Source organism: Emys orbicularis, chromosome 9, assembly GCF_028017835.1.
Source record: "Emys orbicularis isolate rEmyOrb1 chromosome 9, rEmyOrb1.hap1, whole genome shotgun sequence".
NCBI classification, from domain to species: Eukaryota; Metazoa; Chordata; order Testudines; family Emydidae; genus Emys; species Emys orbicularis.
This window is the reverse complement of record NC_088691.1, coordinates 22,681,965-22,704,818: the sequence shown is the minus strand read 5'-3', so window position 1 is coordinate 22,704,818 and position 22,854 is coordinate 22,681,965. Positions and strand designations below refer to the sequence as shown.

Below are 22,854 nucleotides of genomic sequence, written 5' to 3'. Positions count from 1 at the left end.
TTACATATCTGGCTTACACCATGATGGATATATTTACTACAAATATCCCTCCATCAAACAGATGTAAAAACAGAAAAACCAGGAACACTATTCCGTAATACAATAAAACACAATATACCATTCAAAAGGCAGCAGGAAAATCTACAAGATATCTGAAGGAAGAATGACACCCTATAACTAGATATACAAAAATCCCCAAATATATATTTAAGATGCTACAACTGCTAGAGGTAATACTATTTTATTTATAAATGGAGGATGTGTATGTTACAACTCAGGGGCCAGACATCTTGCTCGTACTGAAACCAATGTGAATTTTGCCTCTGATTTCACTGGAGTAGAATTATAGCCCACCCTAATAGCCTTAGAGAAGAGCTTTTGGCCACTAGTGGATGACACCACTTCTCACATTTGTTGGTGGTTTATAAGACCCTCTAATCCATTCCTATTCAGCTGATACAATCTGAAATTCAGACAAGCAAGATCTGGATCAATTACAAAAATGCACAGTATATATTCATAGACTCATTAACATTTCTCATACCGAACCTGAAAATTCTGGGCCCAATCCTTCCAGTGGAGGTAAAGGTCATCAGCACCTCACAATATTCAGCCCTTCCTAATTTAACTGCAATAAAGATTGGCAAAACATAGTTATACAAAAAGGAAATAGGAAAAAAAACATGAGGAAAGCTCTGTCTCCGATCCAGTGTTTAGTTTTAAAGGATTCTGCAAATGAGTCAAATGCAAATTGTTAGTTTATTATTAAAAAGCAAAGTGATAAATAGAGTAGGCCGTATTCTGCTCTCACATACAGGGCAGGCAACTTCCTATATGAAGTCACAAAGCTGTTGAGTAACATTAAACAAAGTTATCTTTGTCTGAAGCACTCTTTTATTTGGGGGGAGAGCAAAGAAGGGGAGGACCAAGAATGCTTTTCATGCAAATGATAATCAAACATTCCATTTTTCCTCTCTCTCCCAAAACTGCAAGAAAATTCAAAATCCACCTGCTGACTCCCTATTGGAGAATTCCATTTAGAAGTACAGAGAACACACTTCAGGAATGTATATTTGTTCAATCAAATAAAATTATTAGAGGCCAACACACAAGAAAAGACAATCCCTGCACTAAGGATCTTACAATCCAATTCTGCTTCCCTAACTCAAATTGAGTAGTACTGTAGCTCAGAATAAGAAGATGCTACTCAACATGAGCAAGGGCGGCAGAACCTGACTCTAAACTGTGATACATACTGTATCACTAGCATACTCTTTTGTTTCTGATCAACAATCTGAGCCACCTTATACATCCTTAGTGCGAGACATTTTGTCACCTTAAAATTAACGGGTTTTATTCACTCCGTTGTAATGTGCTCAATATACACATTAAACGTTAATGGAATTTAGGTGTACACATTATTGGGGTATTAGATCTCTAAGAAAGTGAACTACAACAATGCTTAAGCAAGAGACACCAAAGACATTTCACTTTCGCTTTCATGATACATGAAAACAACCAAACAGCATAGGAAATAATTTGTTGCCCAATATTCAGAATGAACCAAATACATTTGCATTTTTATTGCTGAGGGTCAACTTCAAGGAGGGACATTCTTGTTTTGTGTGAGCTTTTACTGTGAAATAAGTTTAGCTTTTAATATATGTTCCACATTAAAGATTCTTTTGTCATTCAAAAGATGCAATGATAACTAGTAAAAAAAAACCCTTTGAAAACCATTTAATTTAGAAACAAATCTGCCTTTGTCTTTTTTTCCCATTTACACTGTAATTAACTACCGGTCCTTGCTTGAAAACTCTCACTGATTTCAATGGAGCCAGAATTTCACCCTGAGTCTTTAAATTCTAAAAAGTTCAGGTGGTGGAAAACCAGCAGGGGCAGGCAAATTCTCCACTTGGATGTGTTTTTTCCCTCTACTCTGGCACAAGTTTAGCAGTGTATATGATAAATACAGCAGAACTCTCCTACATATTAAGGGCCCAGGGCTGTTTCTGGTCCTAAATGACTGTGCGAATGAAATTAGGTATTAAAAAAGGGCATAGATCCTACTGAATAGTTTTTAAATGGGAAGTTTTCCCATGAGAGGCTGTTGACTTTTAAATTTCAGTGGGAGGAGCAGTTGACCTTACACTCACAGTTTGATATGTAAAAAGAACGAGGAGTACTTGTGGCCCTTTAGAGACTAACAAATTTATTTGGGCGAAAGCTTATGCCAAAATAAATTTGTTAGTCTCTAAGGGTATGTTTTCACTACCGGCCGGATCGGCGGGAAGCAATCGATCCAGTGGGGATCGATTTATCGTGTCTAGTCTAGATGCGATAAATCAATCCCCGAGTGCTCTCGGGTCGACTCCTGTACTCCAGCTCGGTGAGAGGCGCAGGCAGAGTTGACGGGGGAGCGGCAGCAGTCGACTCACTGTAGTGAAGACACCGCGGTAAGTACATCTAAGTACGTTGACTTCAGCTACGTTATTCACGTAGCTGAAGTTGCATAACTTAGATCGATCCCCCCCCCCCCCCAGTGTAGACCATGGTTAAGATGCCACAAGTACGCCTCGTTCTTTTTGCTGATACAGACTAACACAGCTACCACTCTGAAATTTGATGTGTGTACTTTTTTGCGAGTGGCTAATATGATGATTTAAAGGCAACCCTAAAGGCCCTGGGCTAAATTTAAACATAGCACTAAGGGCCCCATCCTGTCAGCAGAGGTTTCAGGAGCAAAAATGTCAGTTACTTCAATAGAAGCAGATGCTAGGATTTCTTTCTTCTCTTATACATTCACTATGCAGAAAATGTATTCATCTTCCAAGGTTCTGCAACAATTTTTGCAAAATACTGCAGGTGGTTGGAAATTTTAACTGCTACCCTTCTGCTCAAAAGAACAGATCATATGAACACAGATTAATTGCTAAGTGGAGATTGGGATCTTTGAAGGTCATTACTTTTAAAGTACTCTGTTTTACTTAAAAGACTGATGAGAATTACAGATTAACAACACAGTATAGTTTGCCCTTTTAAAGTGCAGACTGAATAAGAAAAAGGATGAAATTGCCTCAGTTGGAGGATGTTTTCAGGTTCTTTTTTATTTAAAAAAGGATTAAACACTTTTATGAAAAATAATAATAATATGTGCCATACCATGAGCTAAAATAAAAGTCCAGAGCTACGAATACTCATGTTTTGAACATAAACTGATTGTAAAATACATCCTGGGACAATTCTGATTTTTCATATGTTGTTCCAGTGTCTGCGGGGATCCCTGAAATACCTTGTGCTTTAATTTAATCAGTCAAAAGTTTCATAGGGACATACGAATTACCAGACTGGATCAGACCTATGGTCCATCTAGTCCAGTCTCTGACCATGTCCAGCACCACATGTTTCAGAAGAAGGTACAAAAAACCTTGTTGTAGGCAGTGGGATAATCAGTTATTTTATGAAGGTCTCATCCTGCTCTCTTACAGTTTGAGATTGGCTTAAACCTTGAAACATGACATTTTATGTCCCTTCCAACATTCTTTTTTAGCATTAACTTTTTATAACTCTGGATATTCTTGTTATCCATAAAAGTGTCCAATCCTTTTTTGAATCTTGCTACATTCTTGGTCTTGCTGTGGCTATGAGTTCCGCAGACTAATTCAACATTGTGTGAAAAGGTATTTCCTGCAGGGTTTTATAATTACTAGGTGTTTGTTCCAGAGGTAGTTGTACTGCTATACATTTTTTTAACATGTCTAACTCTTCATATAAGGAGTATTGGTTTTGCTTCAACCAGTATTCAGGGTCAATTCTTGTCATAACATGTCAGATGACAACACTGCAGTGTGTGTCTGATGAGTAGAAGTTTCAGTCTAGGCAGTACAAAAGCTCTGCTCCGGCTGGGAAAGAGGGGGTATCCTGTGGTTCCTTTGTCTCTCACTTCCCTCCTCTCTATGGTTGCCAGAAGCATGAACGGGAGGGCAGCAATGGATAGAGACATGCAGGAGGAAGAGGCAAAGAAAAGCTTTTCTTTGAGCTACTCCACTGCTGCAGGCGGAGCAGATTATTATTTATCACTGTAGTGCCTAGAGGCCTTGACTGATATTGGGGCCCCACTCTGCAAAGCATGCATAAACATATAGTAAAATATTTTCCCTGCCCCAACAAGCTTACAAATTGAATAGACAAGACAGATAAAAGAAGCATTAACATTCCCATTCTATAGATGGGGAACTAAGGCACCTGTTGTTTTCTTATACGTGATTTGCCCAAAATCACAGAGGGAAACTGTGTCAGAGCTAGGAACTGAATGCTGAGACCTCCTGATTCTGACTGTCAATCCAGTTGCCTTACAGATAAACAGATTCTAAGTTCAGAAAGGACTATTGTCATCATCTAGTCTGACCTCATCCATAACATAGGCCGTAGAACTATCTCTTAACCACAAGACCATTGTTGCTTTTCAACCAAAGAAAGGAGCAAGAATTCAGAGCTCTAGTTTACAGTCCTAAAATATCTTGACATAAAAGCACCCCAATTTTGATTTTGAAAACATGGCCACCTTCACTGATTGTCAAATGGAGCCGGGAAGAATCCCCACTCATCTTCACATTATAGTATTGTATACCTGGCTGGGTGTCTTATGAAGCTTTTACATCTTTTTCTGATGTATCTGGTAAAAGCCAGTTAGAGAAGGGATACTACGTTAGATGGATGTTAGGTTGGGTAAGATATGACAAGACCTACTTTTTCAGAGGCACTGAGCATACTCCATGCCCATGGACTTCAGAGTGGGTGGTGGGCTTTCAGCAACACTGAAAATCAGACAGGCAGTTCCTAATGGTCTTAAATCCCTCATCCCAGTTTCCTGCCTTAGGCTGCTTGACAACGGTGCTGTTTGTGGAGATGGATAGCATTATAATAACCGTGTTGCTCAAAACCTCCTGAGATATCCTTTTTGAACAGTGCAAGCAGTAGACTTACTCATTAAAGAAGCTGGGTGTTCTCCACCTATAGTTTTCTTATAACTATACTTGTTCTTTACCAACAAGTTTTTTGTTGTCCTAAGCTAAACTAAATGCTGGCTTTTAAACTTTCTTTAAAATAGACATTTATTTTTCACTTTGTGAACATATTGTTTCTAACTGGCAAGAACTGCTCATTTACATCTTCTAACATCAACAGAATGCTAATCTATAGTAAACAGTCTTTATTACAGTCAAGAATGGCTTAGAAGTGCTGTTAATTAGTAAAACAGACCCTCAGTTCTCTGCTAGCCTGAGTGGGATGAGCCACGGCTTTTCATAAGTAGGATCAGTTACAATTGCATCCTGTTATATGGAGAATCTTAGAACAAATGCTTGTGATGCAACATCTCCAAGACCTAATTTTGGCCTTGAAGCATTTAGAAGTCGGGTGGAGGGGACTGTTTGGAGCAATCTGTTATTTCAAATAAATAGCTCTAAAAATGTTCATCACTCTCCTTCCCAAAAGAAAATGTTATGGGGCCAAATCCTGCTATCCTGACTGGAGGGAGAAATAAATTACTTCAATGGCAGTTCTGCCAGAGTCAGGACAGCAGAGTATGGTCCCTCCTGACTTTAAACTGAACTTCAAAATGACATCTGAAGCACAATGAGGTTCTGATCCTGCAAACCCTTCCGCACACCAGTTGTCCTTCACTAGACTAACCCCTTTTGACTTCAGTGGAACTGCTCGCATGATTAAATTTTTGCAGGATTGGGCTCTATGTCAATATTCATGGCAAACAGTAATAAAACAGTTCTTGTGGTTTTAAGCTATATCACAAGTATACAACATCAAGTCTTTAAGATTCTAGCTTTTAGCTCATGTGACAGCTGATGAAAGCAAAACTCTTACCTAACCCTATGTTATTCTTAACCTAGGTAATTTTTCCAGACCCCAGCTTTGCAATCAGTGATGACATCTCTGAATTACCAGTTTAAAAAGGACAAAAAATAAAATCTCTTCCAGACAAGGTGAATGTGAGAACAAATATTAAAGAAGAGGAAAAAAAATCCGTTCATTAGAATGAAATATTTTTTTCTGTAACTGATTTTGTTAGAAACTATGATGTTAGAAAAACCAAGTCTGCCTCTCAGCAAAAAATCTGCCTTTGATTTTATTCTCTTTGGGGAATACTTCGGGGGAAAGAAAACACTCCCTGTGAAGCAAATTCATAAGATGTAAACTATGCTCATTGTAGCGCTTATTTTTCCTTTAAGCCTGAGGAGGAGCCCTGCCACCAGAATGTTACAGGAAAATTGATTTGATTTTCTCTAATTATCCATTCAACAATCCAAACAAAGATTCAAAAACTGGCAGTGAGATCAGCAGCTTTTTCTTCTGACAGAGAAGGTGACAGTGAGCACCAGTTTCTGACTTATACACCATTTGGATATAGATGACGTGCATTGTTAACTTTCTGACACATCCTCTTCCTTATAAACTGCATGGCTTCATAAACAAATAATACTTCTGAGCCCCATCTATGCCTTGAGAAGCCGAGAAAAAAAATTCTTATGGACAACGTCGGCTACGTGGGAATCCTAGTTCATGTTTCTTCAGAAATTTTGAGTGAGTGAGAGCAACTACTGAATCCCAATGAGGCCCAAGTTCAATGAAACTCCTGTACCTGCACTTTTGGCTTTGACGGAATATGAAAACTTTGCTAAGCTGAATGCAACAGGAGACACTGAAACTAAACAGCTAGAAGGGTCCCTCTCATCCACGGTTGCATTAATAATAGTGCTGATCATTATTTTCTCTTTGATAATGACATCCTTAGTGACCTACTGTTTCCACAAGTGGCAACTGAGGGGTAAAAAACTGCAGAAAGCGCAAGAGGAATATCAGCGAGACCATGAAAAGAGCATGTTCCAAAGCATGTCAGGACTTGTTTCATAAAAGAAATCAATCCAACATGAAATATTCCTGCATTACCTGAACGTGAAAAATAACTAACTATTGGAAGCTACATATTGAAATATCCACCTAAATATATCCTGGTTTTACCTAATTTGTAAGAATTTTTAATAGTTTGGAAATTTCCAACAGCTTCCTTATAAGTCAAAAATATTCAGTTGTCTCATTTGTGCAAAGTAAAATAAATGCAACCATGTATTTTAATCTGCATTTTATTTACAAAAAAACAGTAGGTCAAACCCTGCTGTCCTTACTCTATCAAAATTCCCATGGAAGTCAAAGGGCCAGAGTCTCAGCTCGTTCCAATCAGCATAGCTGATAGGAGTTGATCATTAGCAGATGATCTGGCTCGAAATTTGATAAGCTAATGAGAGCTTTATCTGAGTAAGGTCCACAGGATTTTCCCAATTACCACCCAATCCCGAAAGCCTTCTGGGGCAGAACTCCCAAAGACTTCAAGAAGAGTTCCATGCACAGATTGAGCCCTATGTTTGCTAGCAGACTGTATGTTGATAATAATTCCATTTATTTTGTTTAGGGTCCATGGGAATTGAGGGCACTCAGCACCTCACATGATGGTCCCAGACTTATTAAGGAGCATGCAAGCTGAACACACTTTTTTAAAGCTTGCCATTATTTTTAACCAGGCTTACAATGGCGTGTTTCTATTTTTGTAGCCTGTAATGTTATGTCATGCAAAAGATGCCGACTCTATTGTGGGTAACATATGTAAGTAATATTTTCTAACAAAGTGTTGGATGTAACATCAGTATAAGTAGCTGTTTTAAAATGTAGAAAATATGTAAAAAATGCAAACAAAAACCCTGCTCAAGTATATAGCTTGCTTGCAATTACCATTAGCCGGTGCTGTATGTATTTTTAAACAAGCTATAATACTGTGATAATGCTGTACACTTGCTTCTGTAGGCAAAAAAGTTCAATTTAAAAACTGGCAAGAAGATTAAAGATGTAAATGTTCTTAACAGTGTTAACAACAAAAATATGGATTTTCATAGGATATTCTAAAGGCAGACTCTGTTACAGGCTATGGATCTATTTTACAATGTATTTATGGATCATACACACTATTCATTGTGAGAACAAACAGTACTATTTTATTAATAAATAAATAAATAAGCAAGCAGTGAATGCCCATGTCCAGAAGGTGGATAATGCTTTCATAGGGCCCCCTGATCTATTTTATTAGCAACTTGAAAGGCATGTTCTGAAAAGAACAAGGTACCCACTACCTTATTTGGGGAAAGGGCAAAGTGGCATTCCCCCCACCACCCCTTATAACTCATCAATCCCATTTTCATGTCTGTGTAGGTAAAGACCTGTAGTATATCAACTACGTGAGAGAAAGGGACAGTACACTGGGGAGGACAAAAATGCAAACCTAATCCATACATTATTGATATATACATTTGTGAAAATAAAAAACTCTGAAACATTTTAAATTTTTAACAAAGTGCCACTTACTATAACATCTATACTGTATGCAGCAGCAATTTGCGCATGTTTGTGTGTCCAGCTACATTTTTATTCAGTGGAGACAATAAAAGGTAATTTCTTTGTTATACCAGATAATATTTAAGTTGTAACTTGAAGACACGGGGCACATTATTATTTTTAAAACTATACATATTAGAACAACTTTCACACTCGATACCAGGGTATATATTCTGGGTTAACTGCACTGAAATCAGTAGAGTTAGTCCAGATTTGCAGCGGCGTAGAAGCTGGGCACTATGTCCATACGATGCTTCATCCCCACAGGAGGGCACTATTCTTTAAAGCAGTAAACCTTTCACTTCATTGCCACCAGTTCAACGCTCCTGACAAACTTTCTATTTGAATGAATGGGATCGGACTGGCTTCATCGGCTCTGATGACATTGGCTACAGTGAAAGGTGTCTCAAGGAAGGAAAGGTAAATTTGTATAATCTTGGCACCAATGAAGCTACGTAGATTGTTGATCAGGGATGAGTTTCTGACAAGGCAGGGGGCACTAGAGAGCTTGTGGCACTTCTAAACTTCTCTCCCAGTGAGTGTGGCCTGCACACAATGAAGAAATTTAAAACTGCTATAAGGCTTACTGGTGAAGAAACTAGCCAAGCAGCAGAGAGCACAAGGGATCGGAAATGGGATATACAGTTTTCCACCTCTGCCCTTGTTTAAATCCAGTCCAGGTCAGTAGCAATCGAACATCATTACCATCTTAAGGCATTGCAGTGGCCTATGGGGAATGAAATGGACATTTTGGCCTATTTTCTAGTGGCAAGTATCCATATCATAGAGTCCACTCCTATAACTGGTGCTCAGAAAAGAGGCTAAGGAATGAATGGGCTTGGAGTTAACTTCATCCCCCCTCAGAGTTGACCTCTTCAGGGAGAGGTGGGACAGTTCAGGGGAAGATTGCACTGCCATGGTGGCCAATGCTGTATCAGTCTGGTGCTAGTTTCAAGATAATAATCTTTCAGGTTGTCAGTTCAGCAACATTCATGGTCAGGTTAGCAACAAATAAAGTGCAGCCTCAGAAAAACCATTACTAATGAATATGTAAAATAAATCAGTGTATGTAACAAAAACAAATTACTTCTGCATTTGCAAGATGTTCATAGCAGTAAACTCTAGTACTTCACAAATCATTCAGAGGATTAAAAATGGGTAAGAGTGTGCAGTATGAAAACCAAAAAAGAAAAACTCTAAATGACACTTAACAATGGATGAACTAATTTGTTTCAGTGCCACATCTGCTTCTTGTATGACTCACCCCGCATCAGTTTTGCTCCTTTTATACCCCAATGAGCACAGACAAGGAAACCAGATGAATACATTTTTCTTGATCACAGTTTTAAAGATGTTTCTCCAGATCAAAACAAAAATCTCTCTCAAAAAAATAAATGGCTCCTGGGGAGTGTAAAAGGAAGAGCACTGATCTAGGCACCTTTCTGTGGTCTCCATGTCAAAATTCTTTGGTTACTAGTCTCAGTCCCTGCAGGAGTATGAAATAAGTAATTTACAGGGCAAGCTCTCTCATTTGCTTCATACTGTACATCAGCAATAGCTGCAACCAGGTAACAGAAAATAAGTGTTCAGATCCCAGAGTTACTGTTAATAAAATATGAAAGAGAAGAACTCCAAAACTGTTCTGAGCCTGCAGTACTGAGCAGCAGAAAAAGCTACACATCACAGACCATACGGGTGCTGAATTTTTAAATAAATTTTCTGAACTGCCTCTCTAAATTGGGTGTGAATGGTACACTGCGGGAAAATAAAATTGGTAAGTGCCTGATCGAAAGAACTTATAATTCAGTTTATTTACACAAACAGTTGAGAACTAAGAGTTAAAAAGAAATACTTCAAGCTTTCCAGTGACAATCTGGACAGCAAAAGCAAAGTTCAAATGCACTGTTGTGTCCTGTCAACATGTATTTAGAACCCTGTATCTAATATTCCCTGTTTTTAGTAGTGAAACAAAGCTACACAGATGTATTATTTTGCACTGTGTTATGCAAGGGTAAATTTTCAGAGGGTCTTAGGCATGGCCTCCCTTTTTGTGTGTGCACTTTGCTACCACTGCTCCATAACAGAGCCCTTATGAGACCTTATGTTGAGTAACGGGGGAACTTTTGCTAATGGAGTTCAAAAAAGTTCAACAAAGAATTAGGCAGAGTTGGGGAAGTGGAGTCACAAGACAAATATGGGGCAGAGATGGAATGTCTAATGTGAACAGGGTTATAAAAGTGGAAAATAGGAGACTTATGGGGGATTTTAAGATACCTAAGGATGGTGCATTAACAAAAAAAGCCAGTGGCATCTTGCTCACCATATAAGATAGCTATATAAGTTGCAGTCGTGATCTAAAACTGAAAGTGATGCTAATGGGAGTTCTTAGGATGGGCTACTATGCCCAGAGGGTTGCTAGAAGGTGGAATAAGCTGCCAGTGAAAGAATGAGAACAGCTAGTATTAAAGAATTTAAGACTGCTCTAGAGATTCACTGAAGGCCTAACCTACTCAGGCAAAACTAATGAAATCGTTCATGGAGGTTATTCATACCACAAGATCAAGGATAATCTAAGTGAACCTCTAATTCCCGCCATCCTAATTTATTTTCATGCTTTATATTGATTTGTGCATCGTGAAACCATGTGGCTAAACACACAACCCTGGGTACACTGATCTGATAGCTACAGTACATAGTATATGTAACAACTACATACCTGTAGTTTGTTTAAACAGAACATCAAATCAACCCCATCAATAGATTTTCTTTTACCAAAAGGGAAAAAAATGCAACACCAAAGTACCATTCTAATGTCTTAACAAGCCACTGAACTATTAGGCAGTGATCTCCTTCATATACACATTTGATAGACAAATGTCTTCCCAGATCCTCAATTGCTGTGGAAGGCCCAAACGCGCTGAAAACATGGAGGTTGCAGAGGCCAGCGGGTCTGCAACTCATGTGGATCTATTGGCTACACATCCCCGGTGAGGGATGATGGAACACGCTACAGCTGTCAGTAGAAGCCATGATGGTGACCATAGTAGTGGTCATAGTTCTGCTGCCCACATGCCTTGCTTGGAGTGAGCAGAAGGATTTCATTGCTTCCTGCCCCCAGAGATCTCCTGTGCAAAGCCCCTTTCCTTGGACTTCCTATTAGTATCAGACTTTCACCCAGAGATAATCTCAATGAGATAGTGACATTCCTTTTCAGGAATCGATAGAAAGTCACAGCAAATGCATCAGCAAGTTCAGAAAACAGTCAAAATATTATCTTAATTGACATTTTATTCCAGTTTTATTCTGTATTTTGTTTTCTTTCTCTTTCTAAACATCCACCCCAGACAGGTTCTATGATTAATTTAATGCCATTTCTTGTCCTATTGGCATCCTCAGGGTTACTGATTTATTTCAGTTCATATTCTCATTATTTCAGTTCTATAAATGCCCAGTTTCATTTTATTCCTTTTACAGTTACTCTGCAACCTTCTCTTTCTCTCCTCCACCTGGGGCTCTAGCTTTCAATTTAACAGGAGGCAGAAGGTAAAGATTGACCTGAAGCCCAATAATTACACCTCCCCACCCAGAAAAACAGAACCATCTATTTTTTGTACAGATGGAAGAAGCAGTGAGCTGCTCTGAAATCCCATAAGCAAACCCACAAAAACAATAGTTATTGCTTGTCAGAATAATAAAAAAAATGTCAGCTTCCATAATTTGAAAAATGTATTTGGTTGGATTACACTATATTGCAGCTTTTGCATTCGGGAAGGACACAGAGCAGGACTGTCAGCTGGAATCCTGTGCTCTGGGAATATCTGGTTCTACCTGCAGGAATATTTGCCCACTGATTAGTTTGTCACTAACAAAACAGTTCTCATTAGTAGGCATTAGGCACATGAGTGTCACCAGAAGATTTTTGCCAGCTCTTACGTTCTTTGATTAATGCTCATCATAATCAGGCTCTACACTTTCTGACCTTTCTCATTCAGTCTTTGCCATATACTCCTTGGATCCTCAGAAAGCTTGGGGAGGTTTTTGTGTATTTCTCCTATGAGTGTGAGCGAGTCCTGAAATAAAAGAAAACTGCAGTGAGGCATTTTATTTTGGACTCCTACCATCTGTCACATACTATACTGATACAGGCCATCTTAAGGGCCAAATTATCCCTTGTGCAGAGCTACCCATAGAAGGGCCAGCAAATTTAATGAGTTACAGCTCACAATATCCTGCAGAACATTGCATCAGAGAACGAGGATTCTCCCCACATCAGAGTGAGCAGGATGTGAGAGCCAGCAAACCAGAGAAATCCCAGGGATCTCAGGACATCTGAGATGGGCAGGGGCAAAGAGGCTCGCTGCCTTTATTCAGTTCCCTAGGTGCACACCCATGCTGTCAGGGCCTACAGCAACCCACTCCAGAAGGCTTTCCTAGCATGAAAGTAGGAATCCATGGGACAGAATGCTAATCGGGTCAACATTATCTTCCAAGAGGAAATCCCTTTTGATCTGTCGATGCTGCTGCAGACCAGCCATCTCCCCAGGCATAATACAGAAACAAAGAGTCTGAATAGCAGAATATGGGGTTGGAAGGGCTTCTGTAACACTGACAGATAGAAAGAGTATGTTGCAGAGCCACTCTTCCTCCTCTTTCCCTGAGTCTATGGCCAGTTTTCACTAGGTCTAACTCCCCTCCGTTGCATCAGGTACTCATGAACCTTGATGATGAGCATGGTGTAAATACTTAGATAGGTTAGAATGAAGAGTAGTGGGAAAACTAGCAACTACAAAACTCGCTTCAGGTACAAAACAGGATGATTTGAGAATCCATAAGATAAGGGATGAAGTGTGCATGCCAAGCAGGAGAATATTGTAAATGAAAAACCTCTGCATTCCAAATCTACAATTCACAAGGTGGCTGCCATCTTGAGCTCATTGAAGCTGTAAGGAAAAATAGACAAGGTTTCTATCTGAAACCCCATGAGAACACTTTTTATTTTGATGAAATTCAAATGGCAGCACCATAATACAGTCATGGTTAAGAAAGAGCAGCAGGAACAGCCTCCGCGACAGTAAAACTGCCTCTGCATCCATGCAATGCGGCAGTCACCTTGCACCCCATTCCTTGAAAAGAGAGAAAATGGGATGGAAGCCTGTGTGGATGTAACCAGCAAGCATCATATAACAATGATATAATTTACTATGTTCCTGGCTAGCCAATCAGAAAACAGATCATGGGAAAGCAATCCAGACACGCCCAATATAAAAAACCTCTGGAAAATGGTGAGCCAGATTTTCAGCTGATGTAAATCAGAGTAGCTCCATAGATATGATCAGTACAAGGTGAGGATCTAGCCCCATGCAGGTTAGTAACGACATGGGGCCAGATTCCATCCCAACTCACATTGCATGCAGGTCTATGCGACTGCATGGTCATAAATCAGGATGCAATTTGGCTCACGGATTCCTCAACTGCAAGTGTGTACAAAATGCACCGGAGTGTTTGTTTTAATAACATTTGCTTACTTTGACATAAATCTGTTCTTCTAATTTATCTTGGAGTAAAGCTTTCTCCACTAAAGTCTTCTTTTGTCTGAGAAAGGTAATCTTGGCCAGTTCTGTCCATTTTTTCTTACAATCATGGCATTGTGAAGGCTGGTGTAGTTTAGTTTCTTTCACCTGTAAAATGAGAAGTTGAAAAAATGAACGAGTAACATATATCTTAGCAAGGTGATCGCTTCTATTAAAAAATAACAAATAAAAAATATAAATATATATAGCTTTTGAAGAGAAAGATTTGCTCTTCTAGGGAGCCATAAATTACTTCATAATCTTTTTCACAATATCATCTTGATGAGCCGGTCTGAATGACTTTTACACTAAACTACATTTGCTTTCCCCCATGTGCTACCCTTTCTAGCAGCAGTAACTTTGTTTCATTTAAGGTTAATCTGATTTTTTTCAGCCATCATATCACTGACTGGTAATACAACAGATTTTTCTTGTAGCAGGCTAACTGAAACCTACATGCCATCTTTTAAAAGACAATAAATATTTTCACAACTTTTAAGAAGAAAAAGAACCCTAAAGCGATATTGGTTCAAATATGTACATACAGTTCTGAATTAAAACCAAAGTAAAATTGAACAAGCAGTTTCCTTCAAGTGTTGAATAACAATATTTATTAAAGTGTGTTAGCTTATTTACCACAAAATCTTGAGTGTGCTTAAAGGCTTTATACAAATCTCAGGATATATATCTATATAGGATTTGAGTCTGATCTCACTTACACAGATGTAAATCAGGACTAACTCCATGGAATTACACCAGAGTAAAACCAATGTAAGCGAAAGAAGAATCAGGCTTACAGACTGTAACAAATTTATTAGTAGCTGTTTTTTATTACATTTTAGTGTAGTGAAAGGAGGTAAGTAGCTGTAATTTCAAAACTGTTAAAAAAATGAAGCTCTCGATATCCCAGAACTGACTTTCAAAAACACCAAAAAGAAAGAATCAAGTGAAAAAAAACAACCCCACTATTCTCTGCTCACTTGGCACAGGGTTAGCTGATGAATGGTTTAACAATTACTTTTACATGCTGTATGGCAGTAAATTAAAGCAAATGTATGTGGTAGTAACTGAAGCAAAATACATGACTGCAATTATTATTCACCACTCATTTTTTGGTTCTATCAAAATTATTCTCCAATGCAGACATGCTGTACCCATTTCAAACGAGGCACAGACACTTTCCAACACCAAGATTTATGGGTAAAGGCATCTGTAGGTGATGACTGTCACAGTAACATATTCAAACCCCCTTACAAATACAAAGTTAGAATTCAAGGATCATTGGAGAATAAACAACAGTTTTGTGATTCCTGACACACACACAGTGGAAAGAGGCGTTGTTTGTCTCAGTCTGCCTGTCCTATGGGAAAGGAGCACTGGGCTGGCAGAAAAGAAAAGCCCTTCAAACTGTTAAAATGACACATGCACATCTTACCAAACTTACTGATGCAACCCAGATTCTATCAGGCATATTTTATTCTTTAGGCAAGTGTTAAAAATTAAAGGTTGGCCAAAAAAAAAAAAAAAAAGATCAGGTATTTAGGAATGTTTCTATTAAAATATGCCTAAACACTTCTTGTTTTTCGTGCAAAAGAGTGACAAATAAAAGCCAACAATTTTCCATGAAATCTTAGCTTAAAAGGTATTTTGCTAATGTGTCATTCACAGTGACGGGCTAAAGTCATACCTATGTGCTAAAATATTTTACCTTTGTCTCCGTGGATATTATCTTTTTTTATCTAGGAACACTGATGTCAGTTTTCCAATCAAAAGCTAAACCATGCCACAGGCCAGATACATCCATGGCCAAGTGACCCTAAGGTGAAGATCTATCCAGCAATATTTACCCTTCTGAAAAAACACTCCCCTACTGCCCACATTCATCTATTCCCTAGAGAAGCATGACCTCAGGAGAGACCAGGGACTGCAACCGGGGCAGAGAAGAGGCATAAGGGGTGACCTTTTTTGTGCCCTCCCTTCTTGCAACCAGGAAACATCTAGCCCAGAATGTATTATATATTTACACATATTTCTGTTTTTGTGCTGGTGTCCTGATAGCCACTTCTAATTCCGGACTACAATAAAGAGTTTATACAAAAGGGGAGAGGAAGGGCTCTCATATTTTACTCTCCCAGGCTGCCCTGGAGGCTTCAGTCATCCACCACTTCTTTTGACTGCAATCCTGTCAACTCTCTGTGGCTGAAGTAGCAAGACAGCTTCTGACCTCTTTTGAGCACAGCCAATGCCACTTTGTACATTAACCAACGGGGGCACTGTTATAGTGGGGATGCCAAACCTCCTGGACAGTGAGCACGTTTCTCTGATGCTGCCCCCAGACTCCACAAGTCACTTCCAGAACAGTTCTGTACACAAAAGGGCAAGGGCAGCCTGACAAGCATCACTTACTACTCTACTCCCCAGTTAACCTAACGGTCATAGAGGTTGACAATAACTATCCACCCCTGCCTCTGTGAATTACTCATATCGTCTATAATGTCGCAATGAAAAATCAGAATTTTGTCAGTAGGCAACATTTTATATAATTTTGCTATTTATTAAAAGCATTTCTGCAGCATGGTCTTTAATGAGAAAATCAGAAACACAAATCCTGCAGTCCGCACTAAGGCAAAACTCACAATGAAGTCAATGGGAGTTTTGCATGAGTAAGAACAGCAGGATTTGGCCCGTATAGTTTCAATTTTTCTTTAGGAGCCCTCCAAAACCAACCAACCAACCAACCAACAAACAGGCATGATTTATGTTTTGGTTACAGTACCTGTTTCATTGTCTCACTGATATTTTTCAGATGGATTCTGTTCACCAGCTGATCAGGAATAGTACAGTTCAAGTCACCTGTCACTGGCTTCTCTGAAGTGAATCCATGCTGCAGATCTTTATGTTTGCTGCTGTTTGATTGCTTAGAGTTCAACTGATGATGGATCTGGCTTATCTTAATGGCGCAAAAAGACTGCAGAGCATCCAATTCTTCATCTGATACTTCAGTAATTTCTGTCAACAGTGCATCATCAAAACAAAAATCGCAATTACTATATCAGAGAGGAGAAGAATCTCAAGTCTTCTACTGTGACCTCTTATCATGTAGTTAAAGAAACCCTGCAACATCAGGTATGAAGGTATTTGCATTCATAATCCATTTAGAAAAATGCAAAGTATAAACACCTCTATGATGCACCAAAAAGGAAACACAGTCCAAAAGGAAGGGGATAGGATAAAGATCACATGCAAAGAAAGTACTTGATGTAGAGCACACAAGACAAATGCAGATTTACTAAAGAGAAAAAGTAAATGTGGTAAATAAAACAATACAGAAGTTACCCTTAGTTTAGACACTTAATACATTAATGGAGACCATATGATTGCTTAATTTGGATTTAACCCCTTCTTAGCAGGAACTGCAATCTGCTAGAGCAAAATTCATTAACATTTGAAGTCAGAACTCCAGATCTGATAGCAAACCACACACATATTTAGTAGTTACAGTTCTATTAAAAGCTACTGCTGGAAAACACTTAAAATATATTATATATTCTACAGTTCATCTTCACACATTTTTTTTAAAAGACAATGTTATTTCATTAGCAAACACTTTCCTCCCAAGTTTCAATGCTCATCTAATAAATTCTTTATTTGGTTCTGTTTAAACATCATCTTTCACTCTCTCATTTCCTTCTTCCTTTCAGGTGGCATTTAATAATAAATAAAAAAGTGAGAAATTACAATTAAGATAGTAGCGTAATAATGAATTTAAGGCCAGACCCAACACCCATTGAAGTCACATGAGTCATTCCATTGACTTCAATGGGCACTGGATCCAGCCCATAAAGAACAGATAAAATGAGTAACAAATTTCTTGTGGTTACTATTTACATATTTCATTAGCAGCATTGCTTTGTTGAGTGATGGCTCCATGCAGCTTTCATCTGTTGCACTGTTTTTAAGTGTTTTATGGAGGATAAAGAGTATTTCTCTATATCCACATTCAACTTGCTTTTGCATGATTGCCAAAACCCAACTGCATGTGCTTAAATTCATATTATTCAGAAACATCAAGCTGTGCCCTGCCAAGTCTATGTGACAGTGTAATTGTACCACTGTAACAATTCCCTCCTATAGGCTGTTCCACTCCTTTGTCGTATCTTGTCTAAAAATTGATCGTAAACTCTTCAGGGCAGACACCAGGTCTTCCTCAGAGACAAACACCAAGATTCCAGAGCTACATCCTAGCACCTCACACAGTAGTGCTCCAATTCTGTCTGGTGCCTTAGGGCATCCCCACAATACAAATATTAAAAAATAATAAGCTAGCGTACAAAATTCCTCTTAAATATGTTGTGATGAATTTAATGTGACGTCTACAAGATGTAGCTCTGGAATCTTGGAAGGAAACAGAACATCCTTTCAGAAATGCAGCCTATCTTTATAAAGAGCAAGCAATCTATATTTAAGATTAAGTGAAGTTGAAAACAGTAAGCCTTGCTTTATGGACGACAAGGAAAGCGAGTGAACTGTAACAGCCACAGTTCAGAATCAATTATAGCAAGGTAATTTATTCCTCCTTATGACTTGGTGTATCAATTCCACTAACGACAAAGCAAGACATGGTATTACCTCGTATCCCACTTACATGAATAAGAATGAGCCATACTTTAAAAGCAACACAACAAAATTGCCTTTTTCTTAGGTAAGATCACAGAGGTTTGACTGGAAAAGATAATTGCAGCCATCAAGTCCTTTCCCCTACAAGTGCAGCACATAGGCCATGTTACAAAGTTGGACTGATACACTGGAGAGGCATCGAGTTTTAATTACACTAATCAACTGTGCACATGTTCACATGTACTGCTCTCAGAACGGATAAAGCAAAAAAGAAAACTACCACTGCAAAAATGCAGTACTTGAGTTTTATTTATTTCACAGAGATACATATATACAACATACTGTGAGGAATCACAGGGCTCAAACCAAAGCCCACAGGCAGCCCTCAGGCCACGACTGCCACCCAGCAGCTCATCTGAATAACTAGGGAAGGGTCTAGGGAAGGACTAACTCACAGAGGGCCCCGTCTCCAAATCTCCTGCTTGGGGGAAACATCCAGTCCCCCGACTGGCTAAGGAGTACTATATAAACCAGGAAGTAACAGTAGGAAATTGTCTGCACAAGAAGAAATCTTTGACTGGCTGTGATGTTGGACGCTTCCTGCTTACCTGTCTCCTGAGCCCTCCCTTCCTATCTGCTTCTGTTTCCTCTTCTCTGCATGCTCCTGGTTCCAGTCCCCCATTCCAGACCCCCATCTACTCCCAGTTCCTTACTACTGCAGGCCCCTGCTCCTCTGCCTTACCCCGACGCTGTCTCTGGCTCTGACCCCTGGCTCGGCACCTGACTCTGACTCTGACCTCTGGCTTGGTACCTCACTCTGTCTTTGGTTTTGACTCTCTGCTCTGACCATTAGGCTTGACCCACACATGCCCCGGTCATTGAACATACTTTTTTTAGCGCATGTTACTAAGGAACTGAATGTTTTTTTACAGAATTCCAAGTCAATAACAGATATTATGTGCAGACTTAAAAATTACAAATGAACACAGTCGAAAACAAAACAGTTGAAAACTCAGCTCTTCCTTTGATTATCTACCAAGACTCTGACAGTATCATAAGCACCAGAAACAGCATAAGGAATTGCAGCACTTTCAGCCACTTTTGGAATTAATTCTACCATCACCTGATGGAAGGAGAAACACAAAATCCTGAATGAAGTTTCTGAAAAGTAAAAAATTCTTCAGGTCACTTTTAAGCAACTTTTCCCTAAGTCTATGTATATATTCTTTAATTCTCAAACAAGCACAGAAATTATAGGAAGATAGGAAATACCAAGTCCGATCAGGTCCCCCTAATCTGGTGTTCTGTCTGCCAATATCAAATGATTAACAGGAAGCTGCAAGTTTAAGGTTGATTTTGAGCCATCATGCTTAAGGCTTAAGCCACTAGACCAAATTCTGGTCATGATCCTCAGAATTGCTGTAGGTGGTCAGCACCGCTCAGGTTCAAGCTCCCTAGAAGGGTTTTCTGTTCCAAACCTAGTTTCTCTTAAAATCAAGTGAGAGGTAACTTCACAGAACCTCTGAGGATCAGAGCAGTAGAGGACTTTCTCAGGCAAGGCTTAGGGACAGAAACACAGCCCATACACTTCTGAACATTTATTCCCTGTCCTAGTAATAGCTGGTACATCATCTTTGCCAATATCTATTTACATACTAATCTGTGGGGGTAAGGGGGAGTCTTCTTTTTTCTTTGTCTTTTTTTATGGGCATGTAAAATATATATTTTCATTATCATGTTAAGGCTGGGCAAAAAGATTCTGTGCATAGGCTGGTAAATATGCGCCACTTTGCAAGGCTGCCCTAAAAACTTTCACCTTCCTTTTAAAAGGAATTTTCTAGGTGGGAGGTTGTGCATAGAATCATTGTCAAGCAATGACTAAAATCATAGCCTGGCAAGTTAGGAGTTAACATACAGCATGAATGTATACGGCTCATTTGAATTAAAATGGAATTAAATGTATTCTGAAACAGTGCCTTCCATATGCCAGCTCTATCATAGCACTTTACCAAGTTATATATTAAATTTTAATAAAATAAAATATAGGCGTTCAATCCACATCTCACCCCATTTTAAAACCAGCCTAACTTCATTAACTTAAATGGCATTACATCTGATTTGCATCAGCATATGTTAGTTCAGACTATGCAAACACATCCAATGCCATGAACCCAGCAAAAGCTCATGCTCACCTTTGGCTTTTTAGAACCCTCTAGCAGCAAGATCCAATGGTTGGAAGTTGAAGCTAGACAAATATGGATGGAAATAAGGCATAAACTTTTAACAGTCAGGGTAATTAACCACTGGGACATTTACCAAGGGTTGTAGTGGATTCTCTATCACTGGCAATTTTTAAATCAAGACAATGTTTTTCTAGATGATAGGCTCTAATTCAAAAAGGAATTATTTTGAGGATATTCAATGACCTGCGCTATGCAGGAGGTCAGACTAGAGATGATCACAATGGTCCCTTCTGGCCCTGGAAACTATTAATCTAGAAATAAGAATCAAATTTATTGTGAGAAAGAATGTTGGCAAGGGCTGTGAGATTGTCCCTTATTCCTTTAAATAAGCAATGGGATCTTTGACTCTCAGATGCACAACATATCATAAGTCACTGATTTAATGTCTCGGCAGACACAATCAATGTCAGACTATTTTTTAAAAATGAACAGTTGGAGAATCTTGGACTCAAATTTTACTGAAAAAAGAGGCAGCTAATAAAAAGGAATGAGTTAAGTTACTACACACTGTAAATTTGTAAAAACTGGTATTCCATACCATTGTACATTGTTATTAATCTCTAATCCTTTCAGCCTCCTGCATATATGTACAGTATTTGCCTGTCTTTCACATGCTAAGAAAGGGCATACACAGAGTGTTTGGTTTTAATACAGTTTTCTTCTTTGTCTTCTCTCTCTTCTTTCCATCTTTGGGCTAGACATGCTTGAATGCTCACTCTCCATTTGCAGTGGCAGACGTAAATGTCACTGTGTATCTCTCTACAGACAATCCCTGACAGTGCTGATTATTGTTCCAGAAACATGCTTCACTGATGCTTGGTTTCCCAGGACCCTGCATGTTGGATCATCCCCAAGTCCTTATTTTCAGGGGCTCGGAGAAGGGCATCAAAATAGAACTGTATTTTACATACTTCATAATATCATAAAACATTGAACATTAGGGAATTCAAGCACAACAAACTGAATCACCCAGCCGCTCTCATTATAATGGCACTGAACACACACCATGTAGATAAGTAAGTCGCTGTGTTTATATTTTAAACCCTGCTTTGTGGTTTATAACTCACTGACCTACATGGTTTTTGCTTTCCACATGGAATTCCCCCCCCCAAAAAAAACAGTTTGAATGTTATATAAGTGAAAATAAAATAAAAAGAAATGTCTAGTTTTTCAGTGTTTGATTTATTTTGCACTTTTTATCATTCAAATAAAAACTTTGATTTAATACTAGAAACTTGGCAAGCATTTTGTTGTTATTTTGTTCTACCAATTTCTGGTATTTTAAAAAGAGAAATTGTAAAATGGGTAAAGGAAAATTAATTGTGAAAAGCAGCACCCATGCTTGAATGATAAGTGCTGTTCAGAAGGATTTTAACTCTGCATATCAAGATCGATTTTCAAAATTGTCTAAATATGCAGACAGTTCAGATATGGATTAACAGGCTGCGTGCCTAATAGGCAAAAAGGGAGTTCACAATATTTGTGTATACTGTATAATATAGAGTAGCTACAGGCTAGCTGGTAAATCAGGTTACTATTATTAAATATAAGTATTTGATCATTTGGAGCCACATCTGGTAAGGTGTGAATGCCTCCTGCCTGGTTAAGACTGATGTCAACAGGAATTGAGGGCACTCAGCACCTTGCACGATCAAGGTCTTCCAGATGAGACATTACAAAGGTATTTGTCTTTGCTTTATTAGCTCTCCATGGACATTAAAGCTTTAATAGCACTTTTCTTAAGGGTGAGGGTTTATAGATTCATAGATTCTAAGGGACAACTGTGATCATCTGGTCTGAGCTCCAGTATAGCAAAGGCCATAGAACTTCCTCATTTCCCTTTATCCTGCAGGGTTGTGCATTAGAAGTTTACCTCAGAGGTGGCTAGATTTCAGTGGCATAGTACATATTTGTGAAGTGCTTTGGGATCTCTTTGGAGGAAAGGTGCCTGTGGTGGGGCGGCT

General features: G+C 38.8%; 1 protein-coding gene across 1 annotated transcript in view; it reads right to left on the bottom strand.

Moving 5' to 3' along the window:
* Positions 1-494: 494 nt before the first annotated feature.
* C9H8orf48 (chromosome 9 C8orf48 homolog) overlaps positions 495-22,854 on the bottom strand; it is a 36,613-nt gene continuing 14,253 nt past the window's right edge. Inside the window, exons 3-6 of the mRNA XM_065411317.1 lie at positions 16,807-17,039; positions 13,986-14,138; positions 12,440-12,530; positions 495-628 (exon numbers count right to left, since the gene is read on the bottom strand). Coding sequence (XP_065267389.1) covers positions 495-628; positions 12,440-12,530; positions 13,986-14,138; positions 16,807-17,039 — 611 coding nt within the window. The remainder of the gene's footprint in view (positions 629-12,439; positions 12,531-13,985; positions 14,139-16,806; positions 17,040-22,854) is intronic.